At 51.7% G+C, this 25,781-nt stretch overlaps 1 protein-coding gene across 1 annotated transcript in view; it reads left to right on the forward strand.

The window, feature by feature from the left end:
• brsk1b (BR serine/threonine kinase 1b) overlaps window positions 1-25,781 on the forward strand; it is a 90,703-nt gene that overhangs the window by 63,061 nt on the left and 1,861 nt on the right. The window contains exons 12-18 of the mRNA XM_060902707.1: window positions 16,624-16,774; window positions 17,528-17,588; window positions 23,664-24,261; window positions 24,711-24,759; window positions 24,862-24,985; window positions 25,388-25,589; window positions 25,681-25,770. Of these exons, the coding sequence (XP_060758690.1) occupies window positions 16,624-16,774; window positions 17,528-17,588; window positions 23,664-24,261; window positions 24,711-24,759; window positions 24,862-24,985; window positions 25,388-25,589; window positions 25,681-25,770 (1,275 nt within the window). The remainder of the gene's footprint in view (window positions 1-16,623; window positions 16,775-17,527; window positions 17,589-23,663; window positions 24,262-24,710; window positions 24,760-24,861; window positions 24,986-25,387; window positions 25,590-25,680; window positions 25,771-25,781) is intronic.

Raw genomic sequence — 25,781 nt, forward strand, 5'->3', positions numbered from 1 at the left:
TGGTGGAAGTCCCTAATGAGTGAGGGGTCCAGGATGAAGCATGCTGGGACCCAACACCTCTCCTCCAGGTCATATCCCTTCCAATCAACCAGGTACTGCAACCCCCGACCATGCTAATGGGCCTTTAGCAGCTTCTTGACACTATAGGCCACTCGATGAACCTGGGGAGAGGGGTCTTGGAGGGAGGGGAGAAAGAGTTGGAGATCAGGGGTCTCAGTTGAGAGACATGGAAGGAAGGGTGAACACGACACATGAACCTAGGTAACATCAGCCTGACAGTAGTGGGGTTAATAACTTTGGAAATGGGAAAAGGACCAACAAACCTGGGTGCCAGTTTACAGGAGGGGGTTTGAAGAGGAAGGTTGGTGGTGGATAACATAACCCTCTGTCTGGGATGATAGACTGGGGCTGGTGTGCGGTGTTGGTCCGCCTTCCTCTTATATAATTGGCTGGAGTGTAGCAGCTGATGCCTGGCATGTGCCCACAACCTGTGGCAGCATCAAATGAAGGCTTGGGCAGAAGGGACAGATGCTTCCTCCTCTTGCTTGGGAAAGAGAGGTGGCTGGTACCCAAGACAACACTGGAATGGGTCAATCCAGTAGAGGATGATGGGAGGCTATTGTGTGCATATTCAATCAAAGGCAGTGCCTAGCTCCAGGAAGATGCGTCGCCCAAGGTCAAGCATCGTAGGGGGACCTCTAAGCTCTGATTAGTGCACTCTGTCTGACCATTAGTCTGAGGGTGGTAACCTGAGAAAAGGCTAGGGGTGGCTCCAGTGAACTTACAGAATTCCTTCCAAAAGTGAGCAGAAAACTTTGGCACTCTGTTGGATATGATGTCCAGTGGCAGACCGTGAATCCTGAAAACATGGTTAAAAAGGAGTTCAGCAGTCTCTTTAGCAGATTGCAGCTTGGGGATAGGGACAAAATGAGCTGCTTTGGAGAAACAATCAACAATAGTCAAGATACAGGTGTTACCCTTGGAACTGGGGAGGTCGGCAACAAATCCATGGCAATATGGGACCAGGGACAATGAGGTACAGGTAGTGGTCTTAATAGTCTGGCCATGGGCTGGTTACCAGTCTTGCTTCTGGAACACATGTCACAGGCTGGGTCCATTCCTCTTGGCGGGATTGTTCTGACATGATCCAAATGGCTGTAGGTGCTGGCTAGACCCAAAAAGCCTCCCCCTCACTGCCACCCTCCCCCTCACTGCAGCCATCTCTCCTTTGGGCGGCACAGTGATGTAGTGGTTAGCACGGTCGCCTCACGGCAAGAAGGTTCTGGATTCGAACCCAGCGGCCGGTGAGGGCCTTTCTATGTGGAGTTTGCATGTTCTCCCTGTGTCTGCGTGGGTTTCCTCCGGGTGCTCTGGTTTCCCCCACAATCCAAAGACATGCAGTTAGGTTGATGTGGGGCGGCCTTGGGCTGAGGTGCCCTTGAGCAAGGTACCTGACCCCTGACTGCTCCCCGGGCGCTTTGGTGTGGCTGCCCACTGCTCTGAATGTGTGCGTGTGTTCATTGCTTCAGATAGGTTAAAGGCAGAGGATGAATTTCACTGTGCTTGAAGTGTGCATGTGATGAATAAAGGTTTCTGGTGAACTTTGCGCAGGTGGGTGGAGCACAGAAGCATGGCAGGCCAGAACTGAGTTTCCAAAAACTCTTTATTACAACGCTTTTCAGCGTTTTACTCACCCAGACACTCAGACACATGCACACTCATCAGCTGTCTGGTCGGCGAGAGAGCTCACTTCCTCTGCTCTCTCTCTCCTTATATAGGGCGTGGTCGCTGGGAAGACACACAAACACAGGTTAATTGACTTCAGGTGTAGTGATTCTGCCACTTACCTTCCCTGACTCTGCCCTCCGGTCACAGACCGATGCTTGACCACGCCCCCGCTGCCACATACCCCCACCGCTCGACTCAGGCCGGGCAGCCGTCCGGCCTGCAGCCAACTCCCCCCCCAACGGGAGAGGAAGTCCGCCACGACCATCTGCGCCCCCTGCCTGTGGATCACCTTGAAGTTAAAGGGCTGGAGTGCCAGATACCAACGGGTGATCTGCGCATTGGCATCCTTCATGCAGTGGAGCCACTGGAGGGGCGCGTGGTCCAAACAGAGGGTGAAAGGGCGTCCCAGCAGGTAGTAGCGGAGGGCAAGGACCACCCACTTGATGGCCAGGCACTCCTTCTCGATTGTGCTGTAGCTCCCCTCACGCACTGAAAGCTTCCTGCTGATATACAGCATGGGGCGATTCTCCCCCTCCACCTCCTGGGACAAAACAGCCCCCAGCCCTCTGTCCGACGTGTCCGTCTGCAACATAAAGGGGAGAGAAAAGTCAGGGGAGTGTAACAGTGGCCCCCCACACAGTGCAGCCTTCACCTCAGAGAAAGCCCGCTGGCATTGCTCCATCCAGTGGACCGGATCTGGTGCCCCCTTTTTAGTGAGATCAGTCAGCGGGCTGGTGACGTCCGAATAATTAGGTTAAACCTACGATAGTAGCCAGCCAGCCCCAGTAGCTGTCTCACCCCCTTTTTGGTCTTGGGCCTCGGGCAGGCCGCAATCACTGCTGTCTTATTAATTTGGGGGCGCACCTGCCCGTTGCCCAAGTGGAAGCCCAGATACTGTACTTCCACCTGCCCAATCGCACACTTCTTCGGGTTGGCCGTGAGACCCGCTCGCCTCAGCGACCCAAGGACGGCCCTCAGGTGTTGCAGATGCCGCGGCCAGTCATTACTATAGATTATTATGTCGTCTAAGTATGCGGCCGCGTGGGGGCGGAGGACTCTGTCCATAAGCCGCTGGAACGTAGCGGGCACCCCAAAAAGCCCAAAAGGAAGTGTGACAAATTGGTGTAAGCCAAACGGTGTGGAAAAGGCCGTTTTTTCTTGGGATAATGGAGTTAAGGGGATCTGCCAATAACCCTTTGTTAAATCCAGTGTCGAATAAAAGCGAGCCGTGCCTAGTCGATCCAGCAACTCGTCAATGCGAGGCATTGGGTACGCATCGAATTTAGGCACCGCGTTGACTTTTCTATAGTCCACACAGAACCTTGGGAACCAAGACCACCGGGCTGCTCCAGTCACTGTGGGACTCCTCGACGATGCCCATTTCGAGCATGGCCTCGAGTTCTTCCCGAACCACCTTTTTCTTGTGTTCGGGTAGCCTGTAAGGGCGGCTGCGCACTACCACCCCCGGGGGCGTCTCAATGTGGTGTTCTATGAGGCAGGTGCGGCCGGGCAGGGGCGAGAACACATCCGAAAATTCGGTCTGCAACTGGGCAACCTCCGTGAGTTGGGTCGGGGAGAGGTGTTCTCCACAGGGGACCGGAAAGGTAAGCGATGTCAATGTTTCTTTTTGAACCTCCGGCCCCAGCTCCGCCTTCTCGGGAACCACCGACACCAACGCCACGGGGACCTCCTCGTTCCAGAGTTTAAGCAGATTGAGGTGGCAAATCTGTAGCGCCTCACCCCTGTCCATTCGCCTCACCTCATAGTCAATGTCCCCGACTCGCCGTGTGACCTCAAAGGGTCCTTGCCACTTGGCGATCAATTTGGAGCTCGACGTGGGCAACAGTACAAGTTCTCCCGGTGCAAACTCCCTAAGGCGCGTACCCCTGTCATACAGGCGGATTTGCCGTTCTTGGGCCTGCCGCAAATTCTCCTGGGTTAGGTGTGTGTGTGTGGAGTTTTGCGCGCAGGTCAATAACGTATTGGATTTCGTTTTTGCTCGGTGAAGGTCCCTCCTCCCAATTTTCCCGCAGTACATCTAGGATGCCGTGCGGCTTACGCCCATATAATAATTAGAACGGGGAGAACCCCGTGGAGGCTTGTGGGACCTCTCGCACTGTGAATAACAGGGGTTCGAGCCATTTATCCCAATTGCGTGCATCCTCGCTTACAAATTTTTTAGTTATATATTTGAGGGTGCGGTTGAACCGTTCGACTAAACCGTCCGTTTGTGGGTGATAAACGCTGGTGCGGATCGGCTTAATTCCCAATAACCTGTACAGTTCGCGCAGTGTGCGTGACATAAACGAAGTGCCTTGATCAGTCAGACTCTCTTTCAGGATTCCAACTCGGGAGATGACGTGGAAGAGCGCTTCCGCAATACTGCGTGCTGAGATATTGTGCAGAGGCACTGCTTCCGGGTATCGCGTTGCATAGTCCACCAGGACTAAAATAAAGCGATACCCTCGTGTTGACCGATCTAATGGCCCGACGAGATCCATCCCAATTCTTTCAAACGGGGTCTCGATTAATGGTAGAGGGCGCAAAGGCGCCTTTGGAATGGCCGCTGGATTTACTAACTGGCATTCGTGGCATGCCGTACACCACCTACGGACATCGCTGCCAATCCCTGGCCAATAGAACCGGCCATTATTCGGGCTAGTGTCTTATCGTGCCCCAAGTGTCCAGACATGGGATTAAAGTGAGCCGCCTGGAATACCAATTCCCGGCGGCTCTTTGGAATCAAAAGTTGTGAGACCGTTTCCTTAGTCTGAGTGTCCTGCGTCACTCAGTATAATCTATCTCTCATAATGGAGAAATAGGGGAAGGACGGGGTGGCGTTTGGCTGGAGCGTTTGACCATCGATTACTCTCACTTGGTCAAACGCATGCCGCAGAGTCTTGTCCCACGACTGTTCTAACGGGAAATCCATGAGGGATTCCCCGAGAGAGGGAGGAGGAGCCTGCTGCTCCTCACTCTGATGCTGTGATGATGTAGACGGCTCTGTGACAGATGCTCCCGCCAATGCCACACCGGGACCTCCCCCTGCTGAACTATGGCAGGACCCACTCTTCACTAAATGAGTCATTAACTCCCAAAATCCCAGCCAATCAGTCCCCAAAATTATCGAGTGGTTAAGGCAAGGATTAACCACCGCCTTCACACTAAATTTCTCCCCTTAAAATAGAATGTGGACCGACACTAAAGGGTAGTTGTGAACATCCCCATGCACACACAACACCTTCACCAATTGTTCTCCCCCCAATGCCTCGTCTTGCACCAGGCTTTGGTGGATTGAGGTCTGATTACAGACAGAGGCCACCAAAGCCTGATACGTATTCCCTTGGACGCTCACCGGTATGCGATACGCTCCGGCCCAATCGAGGGCGGTTCCTGGCGCGTCGGGGATCCGGACCACCGTGCCCACCTCCATTACCGAGCACTGATGCTGGAGGTGCCCTGGCTCCCCGCAGCGCCAACAAACTGGCCTGGGCTTTCTCTCTGCACCGGTGCTCTGGGGCTCACTCACCTATGGGGGGAGAGAGACAGACACAGAAGCGGGAAATGGGAGGGCACCGCGGGTGCGGCGGGCCGGCTGGGGTGGAGCCGGCCCCTGCCTCCGTGGTGGGGGAACGAGGCGAGGATGAGACACAGAAGGGGAGGGAGAGCGAGAGGAGAAGAGGAGATCTGTGATCTTGCCGTGGGAACAGCCGCCAAATGATCCTCCGCCAACTCGATGGCCCGATCCAGCGACACCGGGCAATGGCGCTGGAGCCACTCCGCTGTTCCTTCAGGAAGCCGGATGATGAACTGCTCCAGTGCCACCAGATCGATGATTCCCTTGGTGTCGCGGTTGTCAGCTCTCAGCTACCGCCGGCAGGCATCCCGGAGTTGCTGGCCAAACGCGAACGGCCGGCTGACCTCCTCTAGGCGTAGAGCGCGAAAGTGCTGGCGTTGTTGTTCGGGGGTGCACCCACACGCTGGAGGACAGCCCGGCGCAGGTCTGCGTAGACCAGCCGGCTGTCGGCGGGGAGCTGTAGCACGGCCAGCTGCGCCTCGCCCGTTAGCAGGGGGAGGAGGCGCGCCGCATGTTGTTCCACTGGCCAGCTCGAGGCCTCTGCTGCTTGTTCATATAGTGTGAGGAAGGCCTCGGGGTCGTCATGCAGGCCCATCTTCGTTAGGGTGAGGTGGGGAGGGCCCGCGGCGGTGGAGGTGGTGGACCCTGCTGACGTGAGGAGGTGCCGGAATGCCTGTTGATCTTCCTGTTGCGCCAGCACCAGGGCCTCAAACCGTTGTTCTTGCTCCTTTCCGAGGGCGACCAGCGCCTGGCGCTGGCTCTGTTGGGCCGTGGCAAGGGTGTGGACCAGGTCTGCGAAGGGGGAGGACTCCATGGGACTGTTCTCCTCTGTGCTCCGTCCCGAGTTTCGGCACCACTCTTGAACTTTGCGTAGGTGGGTGGAGCACAGAAGCATGGCAGGCCAGAACTGAGTTTCCAAAAACTCTTTATTACAACACTTTTCAGTGTTTTACTCTCCCAGACACTCAGACGCATGCACACACTCATCAGCCATCTGGTTGGGGAGAGAGCCCACTTCCTCTGCTTTCTCTCTCCTTATATAGGGTGTGGTCGCTGGGAAGACACACAAACACAGGTTAATTGACATCAGGTGTAGTGATTCTGCCACTTACCTTCCCTGACTCTGCCCTCCGGTCACAGACCGATGCATGACCACGCCCCCACTGCCAAAGTTTCTTCTTCTTCTTCTTCTTCTTCTTCTTCTTCTTCTTCTTCTTCCCTCAGCACATCTCCCCCCAGTCATCGCAGCAGCCCCCTCCTCAACACAGACTCCTCCATGCATTACTGCAGACCAGATCAGAGGTCAACTTAGGAAGCTTCACCCCAGGAAAGCAGCAGGCCCGGACAAGGTGTGTCCCCGACTACAAAAGACCTGCGCTGCTGAACTGGGTGAACCACTCCAATGCATTTTCAACCTCAGCCTGCAGCTGGGGAGAGTGCCCACCCTCTGGAAGACATCATGCATCGTTCCAGTTCCCAAGAAGAACCGGCCCAGCTAGCTGAATGACTTCCGACTGGTGGCACTCACTTCATATCTGATGAAGACATTGGAGCGGCTCTTCCTCAGCCTCTTCAGACCCCAGGTGCAACACGCCCAGGACTGTCTGCAGTTTGCGTATTGGGCAGGTGTTGGTGTGGAAGACGCCATCCTCTACCTGCTACACCTAGTCCACTCGCATCTGGATAAGGGAAGTGGCACAGTGACAATCTTCTTCTTGGACTTCTCGAGTGCCTTCAACACCATCCAGCCCCTTATGCTTCAGGACAAACTGAACAGGATGCGAGTGGACCCCTGCCTGGTCACCTGGATCTCCAGCTACCTCACTGACAGGCAGCAGTACATCAGGCTGTAGGACATCACATCTGACACTGTGATTAGCAGCACCGGAGCACCCCAGGGCATGGTGCTGGCCCCTCTTCTCTTCACCTTGTACACCGCGGACTTCTGCTACAACTCGGAGCTGTGTCACATTCAGAAGTTCGCTGATGACATAGCCATCGTGGGGTGTATCAGGGATGACAGAGAGGAGGAGTATAGGAGCCTGGTGAGGGACTTTACCATTTGGTGCAACAGGAACCATCTTCAGCTCAACATCTCGAAAACCAAGGAGCTGGTCATTGACTTTGGGAGGTCCACACCAAGGTCACGACCAGTTCTGATCGAGGGAGTCGAGGTGGAGGCTGTGGATTCCTACAAGTACCTCGGGCTGTGGCTGGACAGCAAGCTGGACTGGACTTGCAACACCAACCACTTGTACACGAAGGGACAGAGCAGGCTATACTTCCTGAGGAGGCTGCAGTCCTTTAACATCTGCAGGAAACTCCTGTGGATGTTCTATCAGTCCGTGGTCGCCAGTGTCCTGTTTTACACCGTGGTGTGCTGGGGGGGGGCAGCATATCCAAGAAGGACACATCCAGGCTGGACAAACTGATCAGGTGGGCTCTGTGGTTGGCATGAAGCTGGACTCTCTGGTGATGGTGGCAGAGAAGAGGACTATGGACAAACTACTGAACATCATGGACGATGCCAGTCACCCTCTGCACACCGTCATCAGCAACCAGAGGAGCCTGTTCAGTGACAGAATGCTTCTTCCCAAGTGCAGGATGAACAGACTCAAAAACTCCTTTGTCCCTCACGCCATCAGACTATACAACTCCTCTCTGGGGGGGAGGAGGGGGAACAGGAGGACAGAGGATGGGAAGGAGCAGTAGCCTAGCCTGACAATAAGCAATACTGGACAAAGTGCAATATAACGTGCAATATAATGTGCAATACCTCTCCTGCTGGCTTTTTTTTTCTTTTTTCCCCATATCTTATTCCTTTTTATATTTGTATATGTAAATACTTTATTTAATTTAATTTATGTAGAAGTTTTTCTCTATTTTCTATTCTCTGTTTATCCTGGAATGATGCTGCTGGAATTTTAATTTCCCTGAGGGAACCCGCCAAAAGGGATCAATAAAGTTCTATCTAATCTAATCTGTACATGAAGTGCATCAAACACACACAAAAGCAAACAGTCCAAGTCAGCGGGCAAGGTCATAAACAAGAAAACAGGCAAAGGGTCGCTCGAGGCGCAAACAGGATGTCAGAGGTAAAACAAGAATGAGAACTAGAACCAGGAACAGGAGTCGAGAAACCAGGAAAACCACAAACACGGGAAACAAGGCTCGGTAATGCGCACTGAACATGGCGTAATACTTCGCGCCACCTTAGCATCAGTGCAGTCCTTAAATAGCCCAACAATTAGTTCCTTAATTGAGAACAGGTGCGCCTTGTTCATGGCGCACGTGCTGGAGCTCACTTGACGTGCGTACCACAGCGCGCAGAACTGACTGAATCTATTGTAGAATAAGTCTGTAACATAATAAAATGTGGGGAAGGTGAAAGGGGTGTGCAGACTTTCCGGCTTGACTGTATACACACACACCCATTATCTGTAACTGCTTATCCTGTTCTCCAGGGTCGCAGGCAAGCTGGAGCCTATCCCAGCTGACTACAGGCGAAAGGCAGGATACACCCTGGACAAGTCACCAGGTCATCGCAGGGCTGACACATAGACACAGACAACCATTCACACTCACATTCACACCTACGCTCAATTTAGAGTCACCAGTTAACCTAACCTGCATGTCTTTGGACTGTGGGGGAAACCGGAGCACCCGGAGGAAACCCACGCGGACACGGGGAGAACATGCAAACTCCGCACAGAAAGGCCCTCACTGGCCATGGGGCTCGAACCCTGACCTTCTTGCTGTGAGGCGATAGCGCTAACCACTACACCATCATGCCGCCCCACAGGAAAAAAAAAAAAAATATATATATATATATATATATATATATATATATATATATATATCACTACGGCAGCACGGTGGTGTAGTCGAACACTGACCTTCTTGCTGTGAGGTGACAGCGCTAACCACTACACCACTGTGCCACCGTAGTGATATATATATATATATATATCTCATCTCATCTCATTATCTCTAGCCGCTTTTATCCTTCTACAGGGTCGCAGGCAAGCTGGAGCCTATCCCAGCTGACTACGGGCGAAAGGCAGGGTACACCCTGGACAAGCCGCCAGGTCATCACAGGGCTGACACATAGACACAGACAACCATTCACACTCACATTCACACCTACAGTCAATTTAGAGTCACCAGTTAACCTAACCTGCATGTCTTTGGACTGTGGGGGAAACCGGAGCACCCAGAGGAAACCCACGTGGACACGGGGAGAACATGCAAACTCCGCACAGAAAGGCCATCGCCGGCCACGGGGCTCGAACCCGGACCTTCTTTCTGTGAGGCGACAGCGCTAACCACTACACCACCGTGCCGCCGTAATGATATATATATATATATATTTTTTTTTTTTCTCCTGTGGGGCGGCATGGTGGTGTAGTGGTTATTATCTGTAGCCCTGTGATGACCTGGCGACTTGTCCAGGGTGTACCCCGCCTTTCGCCCGTAGTCAGCTGGGATAGGATCCAGCTTGCCTGCGACCCTGTAGAACAGGATAAAGCGGCTACAGATAATAACCACTACACCACCATGCCGCCCCACAGGAAAAAAAAAAATATATATATATATATATATATATATATATATATGTAGCAGTTCGATAGGGGTGAGTGGAGCACAGAGGACGGCAGGACAGAGAGCAGGTTTGCAAAGGGCTTTATTGCCGCACTTTTCAGTGAACAACTTTTCAAATGAACAGACACACATCAACACAACAGCGTCTAGTTCGGGGATCAGCTCCTCGGCTCTCGCTCTCCCTCCTTAAATAGGGCGCGGTCACTGGGAAGACAGACAAACACAGGTTAATTGCCATCAGGTGTAGTGATTCTGCCACTTACCTTCCCTGACTCCGCCCTCCTGTCACAGACCGGCGCTTGACCACACCCCCACTGCCACATACCCCCACCGCCCGACTCAGGCCGGGCGGCCGTCCGGCCCGCAGCTGACTCCCCCCCCCCCCCGACGGGAGAGGAAGTCCGCCACGACCATCTGCGCCCCCGGCCTGTGGACCACCTTAAAGTTGAAGGGTTGGAGTGCCAGATACCAATGGGTGATCCGCGCGTTGGCATCTTTCATGCAGTGGAGCCACTGGAGGGGTGCGTGGTCCGAACAGAGGGTGAACGGACGCCCCAGCAGGTAGTAACGGAGGGCGAGGACTGCCCACTTGATCGCCAGACACTCCTTTTCAATGGTGCTGTAGCGCCCCTCATGCACTGACAGCTTCCTACTGATGTAGAGGACGGGGCGGTCCTCCCCCTCCACCTCCTGGGACAAAACTGCCCCCAGCCCTCTGTCCGACGCATCAGTCTGCAACACAAAGGGGAGAGAAAAGTCAGGGGAGTGTAGAAGTGGCCCCCCACACAGTGCAGCCTTTACCTCAGAAAAAGCCGGCTGGCATTGCTCTGTCCACTGGACCGGATCTGGGGCCCCCTTTTTAGTGAGATCAGTCAGCGGGCTGGTGACGTCCGAATAATTAGGTATAAACCTACGGTAATAGCCAGCCAGCCCCAGGAACTGTCTCACCCCCTTTTTGGTCTTGGGCCTCGGGCAGGCCGCAATCGCTGCCGTCTTATTAATTTGGGGACACACCTGCTCGTTGCCCAAGTGGAAGCCCAGATACCGTACTTCCACCCGCCCAATCGCACACTTCTTTGGGTTGGCTGTGAGCCCCGCTCGCCTCAGCGATCTAAGGATGGCCCTCAGATGTTCAAGGTGCCTCGGCCAGTCATTACTATAGATGATGATATCATCTAGATACACGGCCGCATACGTGGCGTGGGGGCGGAGGACTCTATCCATCAGCCGCTGAAATGTTGCGGGTGCCCCAAACAGCCCAAACGGAAGGGTGACGAATTGGTGTAAACCAAACGGTGTGGAAAAGGCCGTTTTTTCTCGGGATAGTGGAGTCAAGGGGATCTGTCAATATCCCTTCGTCAAATCCAGTGTCGAATAAAAGCGAGCAGTGCCGAGTCGATCGAGCAACTCATCAATACGAGGCATTGGGTACGCATCGAATTTAGACACCGCGTTGACTTTTCTGTAGTCCACACAGAACCGGACCGACCTGTCGGCCTTGGGTACCAAGACCACCGGGCTGCTCCAGTCACTGTGGGACTCCTCGACGATGCCCATTTCGAGCATGGTCTCAAGTTCTTCCCGAACCACCTTTTTTTTGTGTTCGGGTAGCCTGTAAGGGCGGCTACGCACTACTACCCCCGGGGGCGTCTCTGTGTGGTGCTCTATGAGGTTAGTGCAACCGGGCAGGGGCGAGAACACATCCGAAAACTCGGTCTGCAACTGGGAGACCTCCGTGAGTTGGGTCGGGGATAGGTGGTCTCCACAGGGGACCGGAGAGGTACGTGATGTCAATGCCCCTTTTTGAACCTCTGGCCCCAGCTCCGCCTTCTCCGGAACCACCGACACCAACGCCACGGGGACCTCCTCATTCCAGAGTTTATGCAGATTGAGGTGGTAAATCTGTAGCGCCCCACCCCTGTCCGTTCGCCTTACCTCATAGTCGTCGTTCCCGACTCGCCGTGTGACCTCAAAGGGTCCTTGCCACTTGGCGATCAATTTGGAGCTCGATGTGGGCAACAGTACGAGTACCTTATCTCCCGGTGTGAACTCTCTAAGGCGCGTACCCTTGTTGTACAGGCGGGCTTGCCGTTCTTGGGCCTGCCGCAAATTCTCCTGGGTTAGGTGGGTGAGCGTGTGGAGTTTTGCGCGCAGGTCCATAACGTATTGAATTTCGTTCTTACTTTGTGAAGGTCCCTCCTCCCAATTTTCCCGCAGCATGTCTAGGATGCCGCGCGGCTTACGCCCATATAATAATTCGAACGGGGAGAACCCCGTGGAGGCTTGGGGAACCTCTCGCACCGAAAACAACAAGGGCTTGAGCCACTTATCCCAATTACGTGCGTCCTCACTTACGAATTTTTTAATGATATTTTTCAGGGTGTGGTTGAACCGTTCCACTAAACCGTCCGTTTGTGGGTGATACATGCTGGTGCGGATCGGCTTAATCCCCAATAACCCATATAGTTCGCGCAGTGTCCGTGACATAAATGTGGTGCCTTGATCAGTTAGAATCTCTTTCGGGATTCCAACTTGGGAGATAACGCGGAAGAGCGCCTCTGCAATACTGCGTGCTGAGATATTGCGCAGAGGCACTGCTTCCGGGTATTGCGTTGCATAGTCCACCAGAACTAATATAAAGCGGTACCCTTGTGCTGACCGATCTAATGGCCAGACGAGATCCATCCCAATCCTTTTGAACGGGGTCTCGATTAATGGTAGAGGGCCCAAAGGCGCCTTTGGAATGGCCGCTGGATTTACTAACTGGCATTCGCGGCATGCCGTACACCACCTACGAACATCGCCGTGAATCCCCGGCCAATAGAATCGGGCCATTATTCGGGCTAGTGTCTTATCCTGCCCTAAGTGTCCAGCCATGGGATTAAAGTGAGCTGCCTGGAATACCAATTCCCGGCGGCTCTTTGGAATTAAAAGTTGCGTGACTTGCTCTTTAGTTTGAGTGTCCTGCATCACTCGGTATAACCTATCCTTCATAATCGCGAAGTAGGGGAAGGACGGGGTGGCGTTCGGCTGGAGTGTTTGACCATCGATTACTCTCACTTGGTCAAACGCATGTCGCAGAGTCTCGTCTCGTGATTGTTCTAATGGGAAATCCGCGAGGGATTCCCCAAGAGAGAGAGGAGGAGCCGGTGGCTCCTCACTCTGACGCGGAGATGACGTGGACGGCTCTGGGACAGCTGCTCCCACCAAAGCGACACCAGGACCTCCCCCTGTCAAATGGCAGGACCCACTCTTTACTAAGCATGTCATTAAATCCCGAAATCCCGGCCAATCAGTCCCCAAAATTACAGAGTGGGTAAGGCGAGGATTAACCGCCACCTTCACTATAAATTTTTCCCCTCGGAAAAAAATGTGGACCGACACCAAAGGGTAGCTGTGAACGTCACCGTGCACACATAACACCTTCACCCCCTGTGCTCCCCCCAATGCCTCATTTTGCACCAGGCTTTTGTGAATTGAGGTCTGGTTACAACCAGAATCCACCAACGCCTGATATGTATCCTCTTGGATACTCACCGGTATGCGATATGCTCCGGCCCGATCGAGGGCGGCCTCTGGCACGTCGGGGATCCGAACCACCACGCCCACTTCCATTGCCGTGCACTGCTGTTGAAGGTGGCCTGTCTCCCTGCAGCGCCAGCAGACCGGCCCGGGCTTTCCTTCTGCACCGGTGTTCTGGGGCTCACTCACCTGAGGTGGGGGAGAGACAGACACAGAAGGGAGAAACGGGAGGGCACTGCGGGTGCGGCGGGCCAGCTGGGGAGGTGCTGGCCCCCGCCTCCACGGTGGGGGAATGGGGCGAGGACGGGACACAGGAGGAGGGGGAGAGAGAGAGAAGAGGAGAGAAGAGAAGATGCCATCTGCTGTCCTGCCGCTGGGACAGCCGCCAAATGGTCCTCCGCCAGCTCGACTGCCTGATCCAGCGACGCCGGGCAGTGGCACTGGACCCACTCTGCGGTTCCTGCTGGCAAGCGAGCAATGAACTGTTCCAGCACCACCTGGTCGATGATTCCCTCGGCGTCGCGGTTGTCGGCCCTCAACCACCACCAGCAGGCGTCCTGGAGCTGCTGGCCAAACGCGAACAGCTGGCTGACTTCCTCCAAGCGCAATGCGCGGAAGCACTGGCGCTGCTGTTCTGGGGTGCGCCCCATGCGCTGGAGGATGGCCCGGTGGAGGTCCGCGTAGGCCAGCCGGCGGGGAGCTGTAGCGCGGCCAGCTGTGCCTCACCCGTTAGCAGGGGGAGGAGGCGCGCCGTGCGCTGCTCCATCGGCCACCCCGAGGCTTCGGCGACTTGCTCGAAGAGCGTGATGAACGCCTCGGGGTCGTCCTGCAGGCCCATCTTGGTGACGGTGAGGGTAGACGGGCCCGCGGTAGGAGCGCTGGTGGACCCCGCTGACGCGAGGAGGTGCCGGAACGCCTCTCGAGCTTCTTGTTGGGCCAGCAGCAGGGCCTCGAAGCGTCGCTCTTGCTCCTTCCGGAGGGTGACGAGCGCCTGGTGCTGGCTTTGCTGGGCCGTGGCGAGGGCATGGACCAGGTCGGCGAACAAGGAGGACTCCATGGGGCTGCTCGGCTGGTGCTCCACTTTATCCTCGGGTTTTGGCACCACTGTAGCAGTTCGATAGGGGTGAGTGGAGCACAGAGGACGGCAGGACAGAGAGCAGGTTTACAAAGGGCTTTATTGCCACACTTTTCAGTGAACAACTTTTCGAATGAACAGACACACATCAACACAACTAGCGTCTAGTTTGGGGATCAGCTCCTCGGCTCTCGCTCTCCCTCCTTAAATAGGACGCGGTCACTGGGAAGACACAGACAAACACAGGTTAATTGCCGTCAGGTGTAGTGATTCTGCCACTTACCTTCCTTGACTCCGCCCTCCTGTCACAGACCGGCAGTTGACCACGCCCCCGCTGCCACAATATATATATATATATATATATATATATATATATATATATATATATATAGCGGTACGGTGGTGTAGCGGTTAGCGCTGTCGCCTCACAGCAAGAAAGTCAGGGTTCGAGCCCCGTGGCCAGCGAGGGCCTTTCTGTGCGGAGTTTGCATGTTCTCCCCGTGTCCGCGTGGGTTTCCTCCGGGTGCTCCGGTTTCCCCCACAGTCCAAAGACATGCAGGTTAGGTTAACTGGTGACTCTAAATTGAGCGTAGGTGTGAATGTGAGTGTGAATGGTTGTCTGTGTCTATGTGCCGGCCCTGTGATGACCTGGCGACTTGTCCAGGGTGTACCCCGCCTTTCGCCCGTAGTCAGCTGGGATAGGCTCCAGCTTGCCTGTGACCCTGTAGGACAGGATAAAGCGGCTACAGATAATGAGATGAGATGAGATGCTCAAAATGAATCAGGGATGTGTACTAAATCTGTGGGGTGTGACAGGGAGGAAATGACTTGAAGTCCTTAAGCCTAACTTCCTGTGATGAAATCGACTGTTTTTTTTTATTCTGTTGATATTTTACTGCTGTATGTCCCAGAGCACTGTGATTTACAGAAAACCAAAAACACAGAACGGGAACATGAACTTCTCCAGAAGTCAATAAGCTGTGTGTGTGTGTGTGTGTGTGCGTGCGTGCGCATGCCTGTGAGACGGCACAGGTACAGGAGGACGCCATGTGACTGGTGTTACAGGATTGACTGGTTTTAAATACCACAAAACAGAGTCAGAGGTTCTGTTCGTTTTCAGAGGGGATGTGCTCTGATTTGTTGTTCATGCAGCGAAGCAGTTAAATTTTTTTTCCTTTTATGTTTTATAAAGTGATGTGATGGTGTTAAAAGACAATGATGTTTATAGAAGTTTTTATTACAGTTGAACTTTGAAGCTGTGGACAGTTTCACAGTGTAACATAAAGTTTATAAGTCAGTGTGAGAGTCGTATACTGCTGTTTCTTCTACACACAGAACAACTCGTCCTCTCTTGGAAAGTGCAGTGAGACTGTGTTTGTTCATCGTGTTTATTCATTGTGTTTATTCTCTTCAGCATTTAAAATGACACGAACGTTACACATCTACAAACACAAACAGCACAAACAAGTATTTTATTACAGATTTCTCCCTGAGACACTCATGCTGTGTGAATAAGGTTACAGTCAGAGTAACATGCGTCACACATGCTTCAAATCCCACAGATACAAATCAGGAGCTTCAGTTAATGTTCACAATGTTCAAACATCAGAACGGGAAAAACTGTGATCTCACAGTGTGACTTTCTCTCACTGTGGTATGGGTGTTGGTTTGATCCAGATGGACTGGTTTGAGTATTTCAGAAGCTGCTGATCTCCTGGGGTTTTCACACACAACAGTCTCTAGAGTTTACACAGAATGGTGCAGAAAACAAAAAACACTGAGTGAGTGAGCGACAGTTCTGTGGGTGGAAACAAGCGCCTTGTTGATAAGAGAGGGTCAGAGGGAAATGGACAGATTGGCTCGAGATTTTCTTTTTTGCCAGGAAGGATATAGTAACTCATATAATCACTCTTTACAACCGTGGTGAGCAGAAAAGCATCTCAGCATGAAACAGCAGAAGAATACAGAGATCTTAGAATCCACTCCTGCAGCCAAGAACAGAGATCTTAGAATCATGAACAAGTTCCTATTAAAGTGACCAGTGAGTGTGTATACGGCTTGATGATGCTTTATCTGATACAGACGTGTGCTGTGTGTTGTATGTGTGTGATGTGTTCAGATCCTCCCCGTAAACGTGTGGACTCCCCCATGCTGACCCGTCATGGCCGCTGCCGGCCAGAGAGGAAGAGCCTAGAGGTGCTGAGTGTGACGGATCAGGGTTCCCCGACCCCGCCCCGCCGAGCCCTCGACACCTCCGCACACAGCCAGAGGTCAACATGCTCAAATATTTCTCAGGTTTCTGTTGCTCAGGTCCTGTTCAACAGCCTTCATGGAAGGAATAAACTCCTCTTTGTCCAAAAACAGACCCTGTTCACTCATTAGAGGGAGTGGTCATGGCGCTTTGCTCATTTATATTCATGTCCAATATTAAATCCCACAATGCACCAGCATCTGCATGATGTAGTCCAGGAGATAAAACACTTGAATGTACTGTGTGGTTTGTAGGCAGTAGGGAATAGGGAGTATAGAGTGGTGTGACAGTACACGACACTGCACTAAAGTTCAAAGGTCACTGATTAATGTTTAAAGTGAAATTTAAAGTTAATGCAATAATTATTGATAATATTTTGCTGTATCAATCTGATCAGTACTCCATACAACACTACAGCAGATCTACTCTCACCACACACACACACACACACACACACGTTGTAAAAAGGCGTGTCTTTGTGTTTACAACGTGCGTGTTTTAAAAAGATGTATGTGTGAAATTAAAGCTCTGTTTGTATGTTTTCTGTTGCTACACAACCGTGAGACAGTGCTGCTGTGACAGTTACTGAACAGACGCTGGAGTTTTTCCCAACCGACAAGGCCTTGTTAACACAGAATTACTGAAACTGTAAACTTCAGCGACGGACAGTGAAAGATGAAGTGCAAAGTCTGAGATAACACACACACATGGTATAGTGGTGTCTACTCTGTGTCTGAGTGTATCCCGTGTGTGTGTGTGTGTGTGTGTGCAGATCTCGCTCGGTGAGTGGAGCCTCGACCGGTCTGTCCTCCAGCCCCCTGAGCAGCCCGAGAGTGAGTCACACTCCACATTTATTCAGGGATAAAGACAATAAACCTGATGTGAATTTAGCTGCTGCATTTTTATTACTGTTCATTGACTCCACACTGTTCCATTCAGAGTCATGAGTCATACCATGGACCTATCACACACGCTTGTACACACACGCACACACTCACGCACACACATACACACACACGCACACTCTTACACACATGCACACGCTCTCACACACACACACACACACACACTCCTGCACACACTCACACGCACTCGCATGCGCACACACTCCTGCACACACACATACACACACACGCACACTCTTACACACATGCACACGCTCTCTCACACACACACACACACACACACACTCCTGCACACACTCACACGCACTCGCATGCGCACACACTCCTGCACACACACATAGACACACACCCACGCGCACACACTCACACACACGCGCACACACACGCTCCCGCACACACACGCACATGCACACACGCACACACACACTCCCACACACGCGCACACCAGGGCTTTACATGAACTTTTTTGCTCACCGGCCACTGTGACTAGTGGTTTTCCCGAGTCACTAGCCACTCAGCCTTTTCACTAGCCACAATTTTGTTGCCAGGAAATCGCAGTTTTTTCTTCACCATGATACGTTAAAGTTCAGAAGATCTAGATTTAATTATGAATGGCAGCGTATAATGCATCTCTACAGTAGCACTCAAGTACTCAGTGCTGTTAAGGTCGCTCCCTATATGAAAACATGCAACCAGTTCAGACAAAAATATAAACAGAGTATTCTGTTTATTGAACTCAAATTCAAGCCCCTTACAATATGAAATATCGTATAATATGAAAAATAACATTCAGTACAACTGAACTGATTCTAATATTAAAAGTCCAATTCAAAACATTTATCATTGAAAAACATTTGATGTTTCGATATGCAAGTATTATGTGTATTATCAAGTATTATTATGTATATTATGTATTATCTATTAAGTGTGTGTGTGTGTGTGTGTGTGTGTGTGTGTGTGTGTGTGTGAGAGAGCATGTGTAGAGAGAGACAGTAAATGTCCTCATTACATCCATCATCAGATGAGTCTGAATGGTCCATGAAAAATGGTCTTCGTGACCTGAGGCTTCCAGCAGGCCGTAAGTTGATAGCTGGGGCGGATCAACTTCTTTCCAATCGCGTGAACGTTTCTAACCAGCAGCTCCATCCTCTCCAGCTCAGCCGACTTCATGACAGCCAGGGACTGAAAGCAATGCTGTCCTGTAGTGACCAGCCGTCTTTGCCGGTTTTGATGTTATAGTACCGATGTGTGCATTTGACTTTTCGTGGTCCTTTATAGTTTCGAGTTTAAAATTACTGGTGCCAGTCTTTGCCAGACTTTCTACAGTCTTCGCAGTACAGGGTATTTTCGGTTTTGCTATGAACTAGCCAATCTCGCCCGAAATTCCATTTGTCATTGAACTGTCTTATCTTCCTATTAGCGTCTTGTTCATCTCCATGGCCGTAGCCAGCTCTGAGGCCCCCGCGGTCCGGACCTCGGTCATTTTTAAGAGCTGAAAATACATTTGTACGCTAAATATTCAACTGGATAAAAAAATAAAGAATAACATTAAAATGTCACTGTAAAAAGTGCATTGTTAATGATGTTAAACTCTGATTCTGTCTTCTGTGTGTGTTTGGTGCGTGCGGCTCTGAGACCAAGAACACAAAAATGAATGAGCGCGCGACTCGGCGGAGGAACACAGTGCAGGAGACACGGGGTTTCCATGGGAATCATCAGCGCACTTTCATCAAGCTGTTAAATTGACATTTTCGAAGCAGCGCAGTTGTAGCCTGCCTTGTTTGTGATTTTAAAAATAAATGATTCGATAAGACAAAGCAATAGAGTGGAAAATTTCAACTTGTGTTTGCTCTGGATAACTTTGCCTAAAACATGGTGGTGTGTACTGATTTTTTTTCCCAGAATTTTTTTTTGTGTCGGTGTAACGGATGCCAGATTGTTAATGTATCTCAGTTCCATGGGCTACATGGTTCGGGGATCTTTTGTCCTCATTGCTTGGGCCAGATCAAACCATTAAACAAGCTTAAATTATTCTTACTCTTGCCACATGCATGATTTTTTTTCAAAACTGATGATATTCAGTTCAAGCACCATTCAAAGTAATTTCAGGAATAGATCTCTTGTGTGGTGTGTAATTCACCCTCTCATTTAAATATGGCAAAAATGTTTTGGCGTGCGCTTTGCGCATCACGGACCTCGGTGATTTTAAAATGCTGCTCCGGCCCTGATCATCTCTGCCCCTTTTTCCCTGAGCAGCAGGGTTTGAAACTCCAGCTATGTGCCGCCACATAGTGCGCTTGTCAGTCGTCAGCAACTTTGTTGCTTCGTTCATTAACCGCAGGTTACCGTATCACTGATTTTATCTGAGCCGTTAACGAACGTTCTAAACAATTCTAACATGTTGTCAGAATGTTTATGCAGGGGCTCATGGGAGTTGTCGGCACATAATATTACATTGCAATGCGTTTATTATATCAGATGCCTTCAGAGAAAACTACAATTAAAATATATTGTCGTACCACAGAATAAACCACCCGCCAAAGTGGCTAGTGGGACTAAAGTCATTACCCGCCAAAGCCCAATTTTACCCACATTTGGCGGGTGGGCGGGTGCTAATGTAAAGCCCTGGCTCACGCACTCACACACACACACACACTCGTACACACACACACTCCCGCACACACACACACACACACACACACACCTGTACACACACACACACTCCCGCACACACACACACAGACACACACACACGCACACACAATCCCACACGTGCACACACACACACACACACACTCCCACACACACGCACGCACTCACACACACACACAAACAGACACACATACTCACGCACACACACGCGCACTCCCACACATGCACTCACACACACACACACACACACACACACACACACACACACACACACACACACTCACTCACACGCACTCACTCACACGCACTCACACATGTGCACACGCACACACGCACTCACACACACACACACACTCACACTCACGCACTCACACACACACTCACACGCACACACTCCCACACATACGCACACACACACACTCACACACACACTCCCACGCACACACTCCCACACACACACACACACACACACGCACACTCTCACACACACTCACACACACACTCACACACACACACGCACGCTCTCACACACACACACACACACACACACTCCCACACGCACACACTCACACACACACACACACACACACTCCCACACGCACACTCTCACACACACTCACACACACACTCACACACACACACGCACGCTCTCACACACACACACACACACACACACACACACTCCCACACGCACACACTCACATGCACGCACACCTGCACACACTCCTGCAACCACACACGCACACACACTCACGCACACACATGCACACACACACTCACGCGCACACACACGAACACACACACTCCAGGGCTTGAAATTCACGGTGGTCCGGTTGCTCGAGGCGACTTAATATGTCATTTAGCAGGTAATTCCTGTCACTAGGCAGCCCGGCTGGCTAGTTGAAAATAAAAAATATATATGAAGCGAAGATTCAGACTAGGGCTGTGCGATATATCGAATGCACTCGATATATCTCCTAAAATTCTGTGTGAGATACATATAATTATTATATCGTAACTTTCGAGTATTTTATGGTCATCTGCCGACTTGCGTTTGTTTCGTGTTTGTTGTGTTTGTTTAAAACCTTTTGCGGTGGTTTTCTCCCTGTCCCTCAGGCAGTAACGTGAGAGGCTGCCTAAGGGTAAAAAACCAATAACGTCACTCACTCACCAACCAGTCCCGGGCGACATCTCGGTGCTGAAAGGAACTTGTGGGAAGATTTCCTAGTTTCGGTTTACAGCGCTGACTCAGTTCGTGCAATCGCTGGTGCTGCATAGGCTACCGTGTAAGCTCTGTCAATTTCAGCAACAAATTAAAAATGGAAGCGGACGAATTGGTTCCTAAAAGAACTAGTAAGGGGTCAGTCATCTGGCATTTTTTTTGGATATCGCGAGGAGGACGTGGAACAGCAAATGCCAGTTTGTAAAGTGTGCAAAAAACAGTATCAAAACACTCGGGTCTTGAAATAAATGCACATTAGTCATGAACAATGGTAACGACTCTCTTTTGCGTTATTTTTGACAGAAGTAAAATTCATACATGAACAAATTTTGGCGAGTTGATTTTCTGTTTGGCGAGTTAGTTTGGAAGGGAACTAGTCCGGCTGGCTGGTTAAAAAATATATGAATTTTGAGCCCTGCACTCCCACGCGCGCACATACATGCACTCGTGCACACACACACACACACTCCCACATGCACACGCGCACTCATGCACACACACACACACACACACTCCCACACGCACACGCGCACCCCCCCACACACACTCACACACACTCCCACACACACACACACACACACACTCCCACACGCACACACACACACTCCCACACACACACACACACACTCCCACATGCACACGCGCACTCCCACACACACACACACACACTCCCACACGCACACGCGCACCCCCACACACACACTCACACACACTCCCACACACACACTCCCACACACACACACACTCCCACACGCACACACACACACTCCCACACACACACACTCCCACATGCACACACGCACTCCCACACACACACACACACTCCCACACGCACACGCGCACCCCCCCACACACACTCACACACACTCCCACACACACACACACACACTCCCACACGCACACACACACACTCCCACACACACACACACACACACTCCCACATGCACACGCGCACTCCCACACACACACACACTCCCACACACACACACACACACTCCCACACACACTCACACACACTCCCACACGCACACACACACACTCCCACACACACACACTCCCACACGCACACACACACACTCGCACACACACACACACACACACTCCCACACGCACACACACACACTCCCACACACACACACACACACACACTCCCACATGCACACGCGCACTCCCACACACACACACACTCCCACACACACACACACACACTCCCACACGCACACGCGCACCCCCCCACACACACTCACACACACTCCCACACACACACACACACACTCCCACACACACACACTCCCACACGCACACACACACACTCGCACACACACACACTCCCACACACACACACACACACTCCCACACACACACACACACACACACACACACACACTCCCACATGCACACGCGCACTCCCACACACACACACACACTCCCACACGCACACGCGCACCCCCCCCACACACTCACATGCACTCCCACATGCACTTACACGCACACACACGCCCACACACACACTCACACACATGCACACGCACACACTCTCACACACACACACACATGCACACGCACACACTCCCACACACACACACACACACACACATGCACACACTCCCACACACATGCACATGCACACACTCACACACTCACGCACACACACATGCACACGCACACAGTCCCACATGCACACACACACACACACACACACACTCCCTCACACACACACTTACACGCACACATTCACACACATGCACACGTGCACACACACACACACACACACACACACACACACACACCCATGCACACACCCATGCACACGTGCACACACGCGCACACACATGGACACGCACACGCGCACGCACAGGTGCACACACGCGCGCGCACGCACAGAGCACAGTTTACTGTTTGTCACTCTGCGAATGCAATAACAAATATGAACACATTCCTGTGAGACATTGTCCTCCTGTGGGAAGTGTGTGTGCTGTTCCTGACTTGTCCTCGCTCAGTGTAACTCTGTTCTTGCTGATCATGAGCCACAGCTCTCATTAACACTCATCCTCATTGCTGTTCTCTTCACCTCTCCATTCTTCTGTCCTCCTCCATCCCTCTGTTCCCTTTCTCTCCCGCCTCGTCAGAGTCCGGTTTTTACCTTCAGCCAATCTGAGGTCGCCTCCGCCACCCAAGCCAAAGATCCCAAAGTGGGAAGCGGCCACACCCCTCGGGCGGCCCAGCGTGTGCCCGACCAAAAAACCCAGACGCTTCCATCCAAGGCGGCGACCGAGCGGCCACATCTGCAGTCCATGAAGTCTCTCCCCCTGCAGACACCGCCCTCCCCCTCCCCCTCCCCGTCTCCACTACTCTCCCCCATCCCTCGTTTCTTCTTCTTCCCCGCTCCCTCCGTCCTGAAGTCCGTCACTAAGTCCATCTATCCTAACTCTGCCCATGTGTCGCAGGTCACGCCCCAGGATTCCCCGCTTCCCACCCCCCTTGGAACCCCCCAGCATCCCCCTCCCACCCCACCATCCTCTTCTTCCTCCTCCTCCTCCTCGCGGGCTGAAGGGGGCGGGGCTGGCAGCAGCGCAGGAGGCGGCTCCCTGTCCCTCACTCCCCCCTCCAGCCCTGGCGCAGGTGGTGGAATGGCTGCTAGTAGCTCCGCCCATTGGAGGAGTCGTCTCAACTCGTTCAAGAACAACCTGCTGGGCTCACCACGCTTCCATCGCCGCAAGCTGCAGGGTGAGACGTGACCCACTGTGGGAGAAGAGTTTAACTAATATTACAACCTGAAACATAAATCCAACAGCTGAAAAGTCGTTCCACACAAAACATATTAAAATGAACAGAATTAATAAAACTTTTGAAACGAAATGAACTGTATATCTGTATGAATAGATCACGTTTATTCACTGAAAGGAGATGAAACGACTTGATTAGGTTTCTCAGCAACAAGCCGAACCACACCCTTTAATAACATGTTCATCCTGTAACCTCGCCTCTCTCTAAAGTTACACCACTCCTCACAAGTTTATAAAGTTAATACAATAAATATGAGTCAGTGAATAGTTCACAGAACAACAACTTTTGTGTTAGAATATATTTATATAATTGATGAGTTGTTAAATTATCTAGAGAAAGAGTCCGCATTGTCCTGAGCAGGAAAGTCTGACATCTTTCTGTTTCTGTAGTTCCTACATCAGAAGACATGTCCAGTCTCACGCCGGAGTCAAGCCCAGAGTGAGTAACCATCCACAGTGTGTGTGTGTGTGTGTGTGTGTGTGTGTGTGTGTGTGTGTGTGTGTGTGTGTGTGTGATAACTCTGTCCTCTGTCCTTTCTAGATTGGCTAAGAAGTCTTGGTTTGGGAACTTCATCAGTCTGGAAAAAGAAGAGCAGATTTTTGTTGTGATCCGAGACAAACCTCTGAGCTCTATCAAGGCTGACATTGTCCACGCCTTTCTATCAGTTAGTGCTCCACCTTCTCTTCCCTTTCCTCATCTACTCCTGTCTTATCTTCTCTTGTTTTTTTCCTTTCCTTCTTTTTCCTTACGTTCCATCCCTCCCCTCGTCTTCTTTTTCCTTTTTCTTCTCTTCTTTTCTGCTCCATTTCCCATCCCTGACCTTTCTGTCTCATGTCCCTGTCTCTCACTTCTCTTCTTTTCCCACTCCTATTCCTTCCAATCCATTCTCCTACTTTCCCTTTTATCCATCTCATTCTTTTTCTTTCCACCCTTTCTCCTTCCTTCTCATCTCATTCTCACTCTTCTTTCATGCTCTATTCCCATCCCTTCTTTCTCTATCTGTCTCATTCCCCTACTTCCCTTTGCTTCCTGGATTTTTGGGATAACGTCCATCTCTGTTCCTCAGATCCCGTCTCTGAGCCACAGCGTGATCTCCCAAACGAGCTTCCGTGCAGAGTACAAAACCTCCGGTGGTTCCTCCGTCTTCCAGAAGCCCATCAGATTCCAAGTGGACATCGCCTTCTCCGAGACAGAGCGGGAACGAGAGTGGGAGAGAGAGGGAAAAAAGGAGACTGGAATCTATAGTGTCACCTTTACCCTCATCTCAGGTGCAGTGCTTACATCAGGAGTCTGGGTGAGTTCTGTACATGGTGTCCTGAGTTCTGATGGTGTCGTCTGTGGTACGTTTCTGTTTCTTAGGTCCGAGTCGCAGGTTTAAGAGAGTAGTGGAGACGATTCAGGCTCAGCTGCTCAGTACTCATGACCAGCCCTCTGTGCAGGCTCTCGCCGGTGAGAACACA

The sequence above is a fragment of the Neoarius graeffei genome, chromosome 20, assembly GCF_027579695.1.
Source record: "Neoarius graeffei isolate fNeoGra1 chromosome 20, fNeoGra1.pri, whole genome shotgun sequence".
NCBI lineage: Eukaryota > Metazoa > Chordata > Actinopteri > Siluriformes > Ariidae > Neoarius > Neoarius graeffei.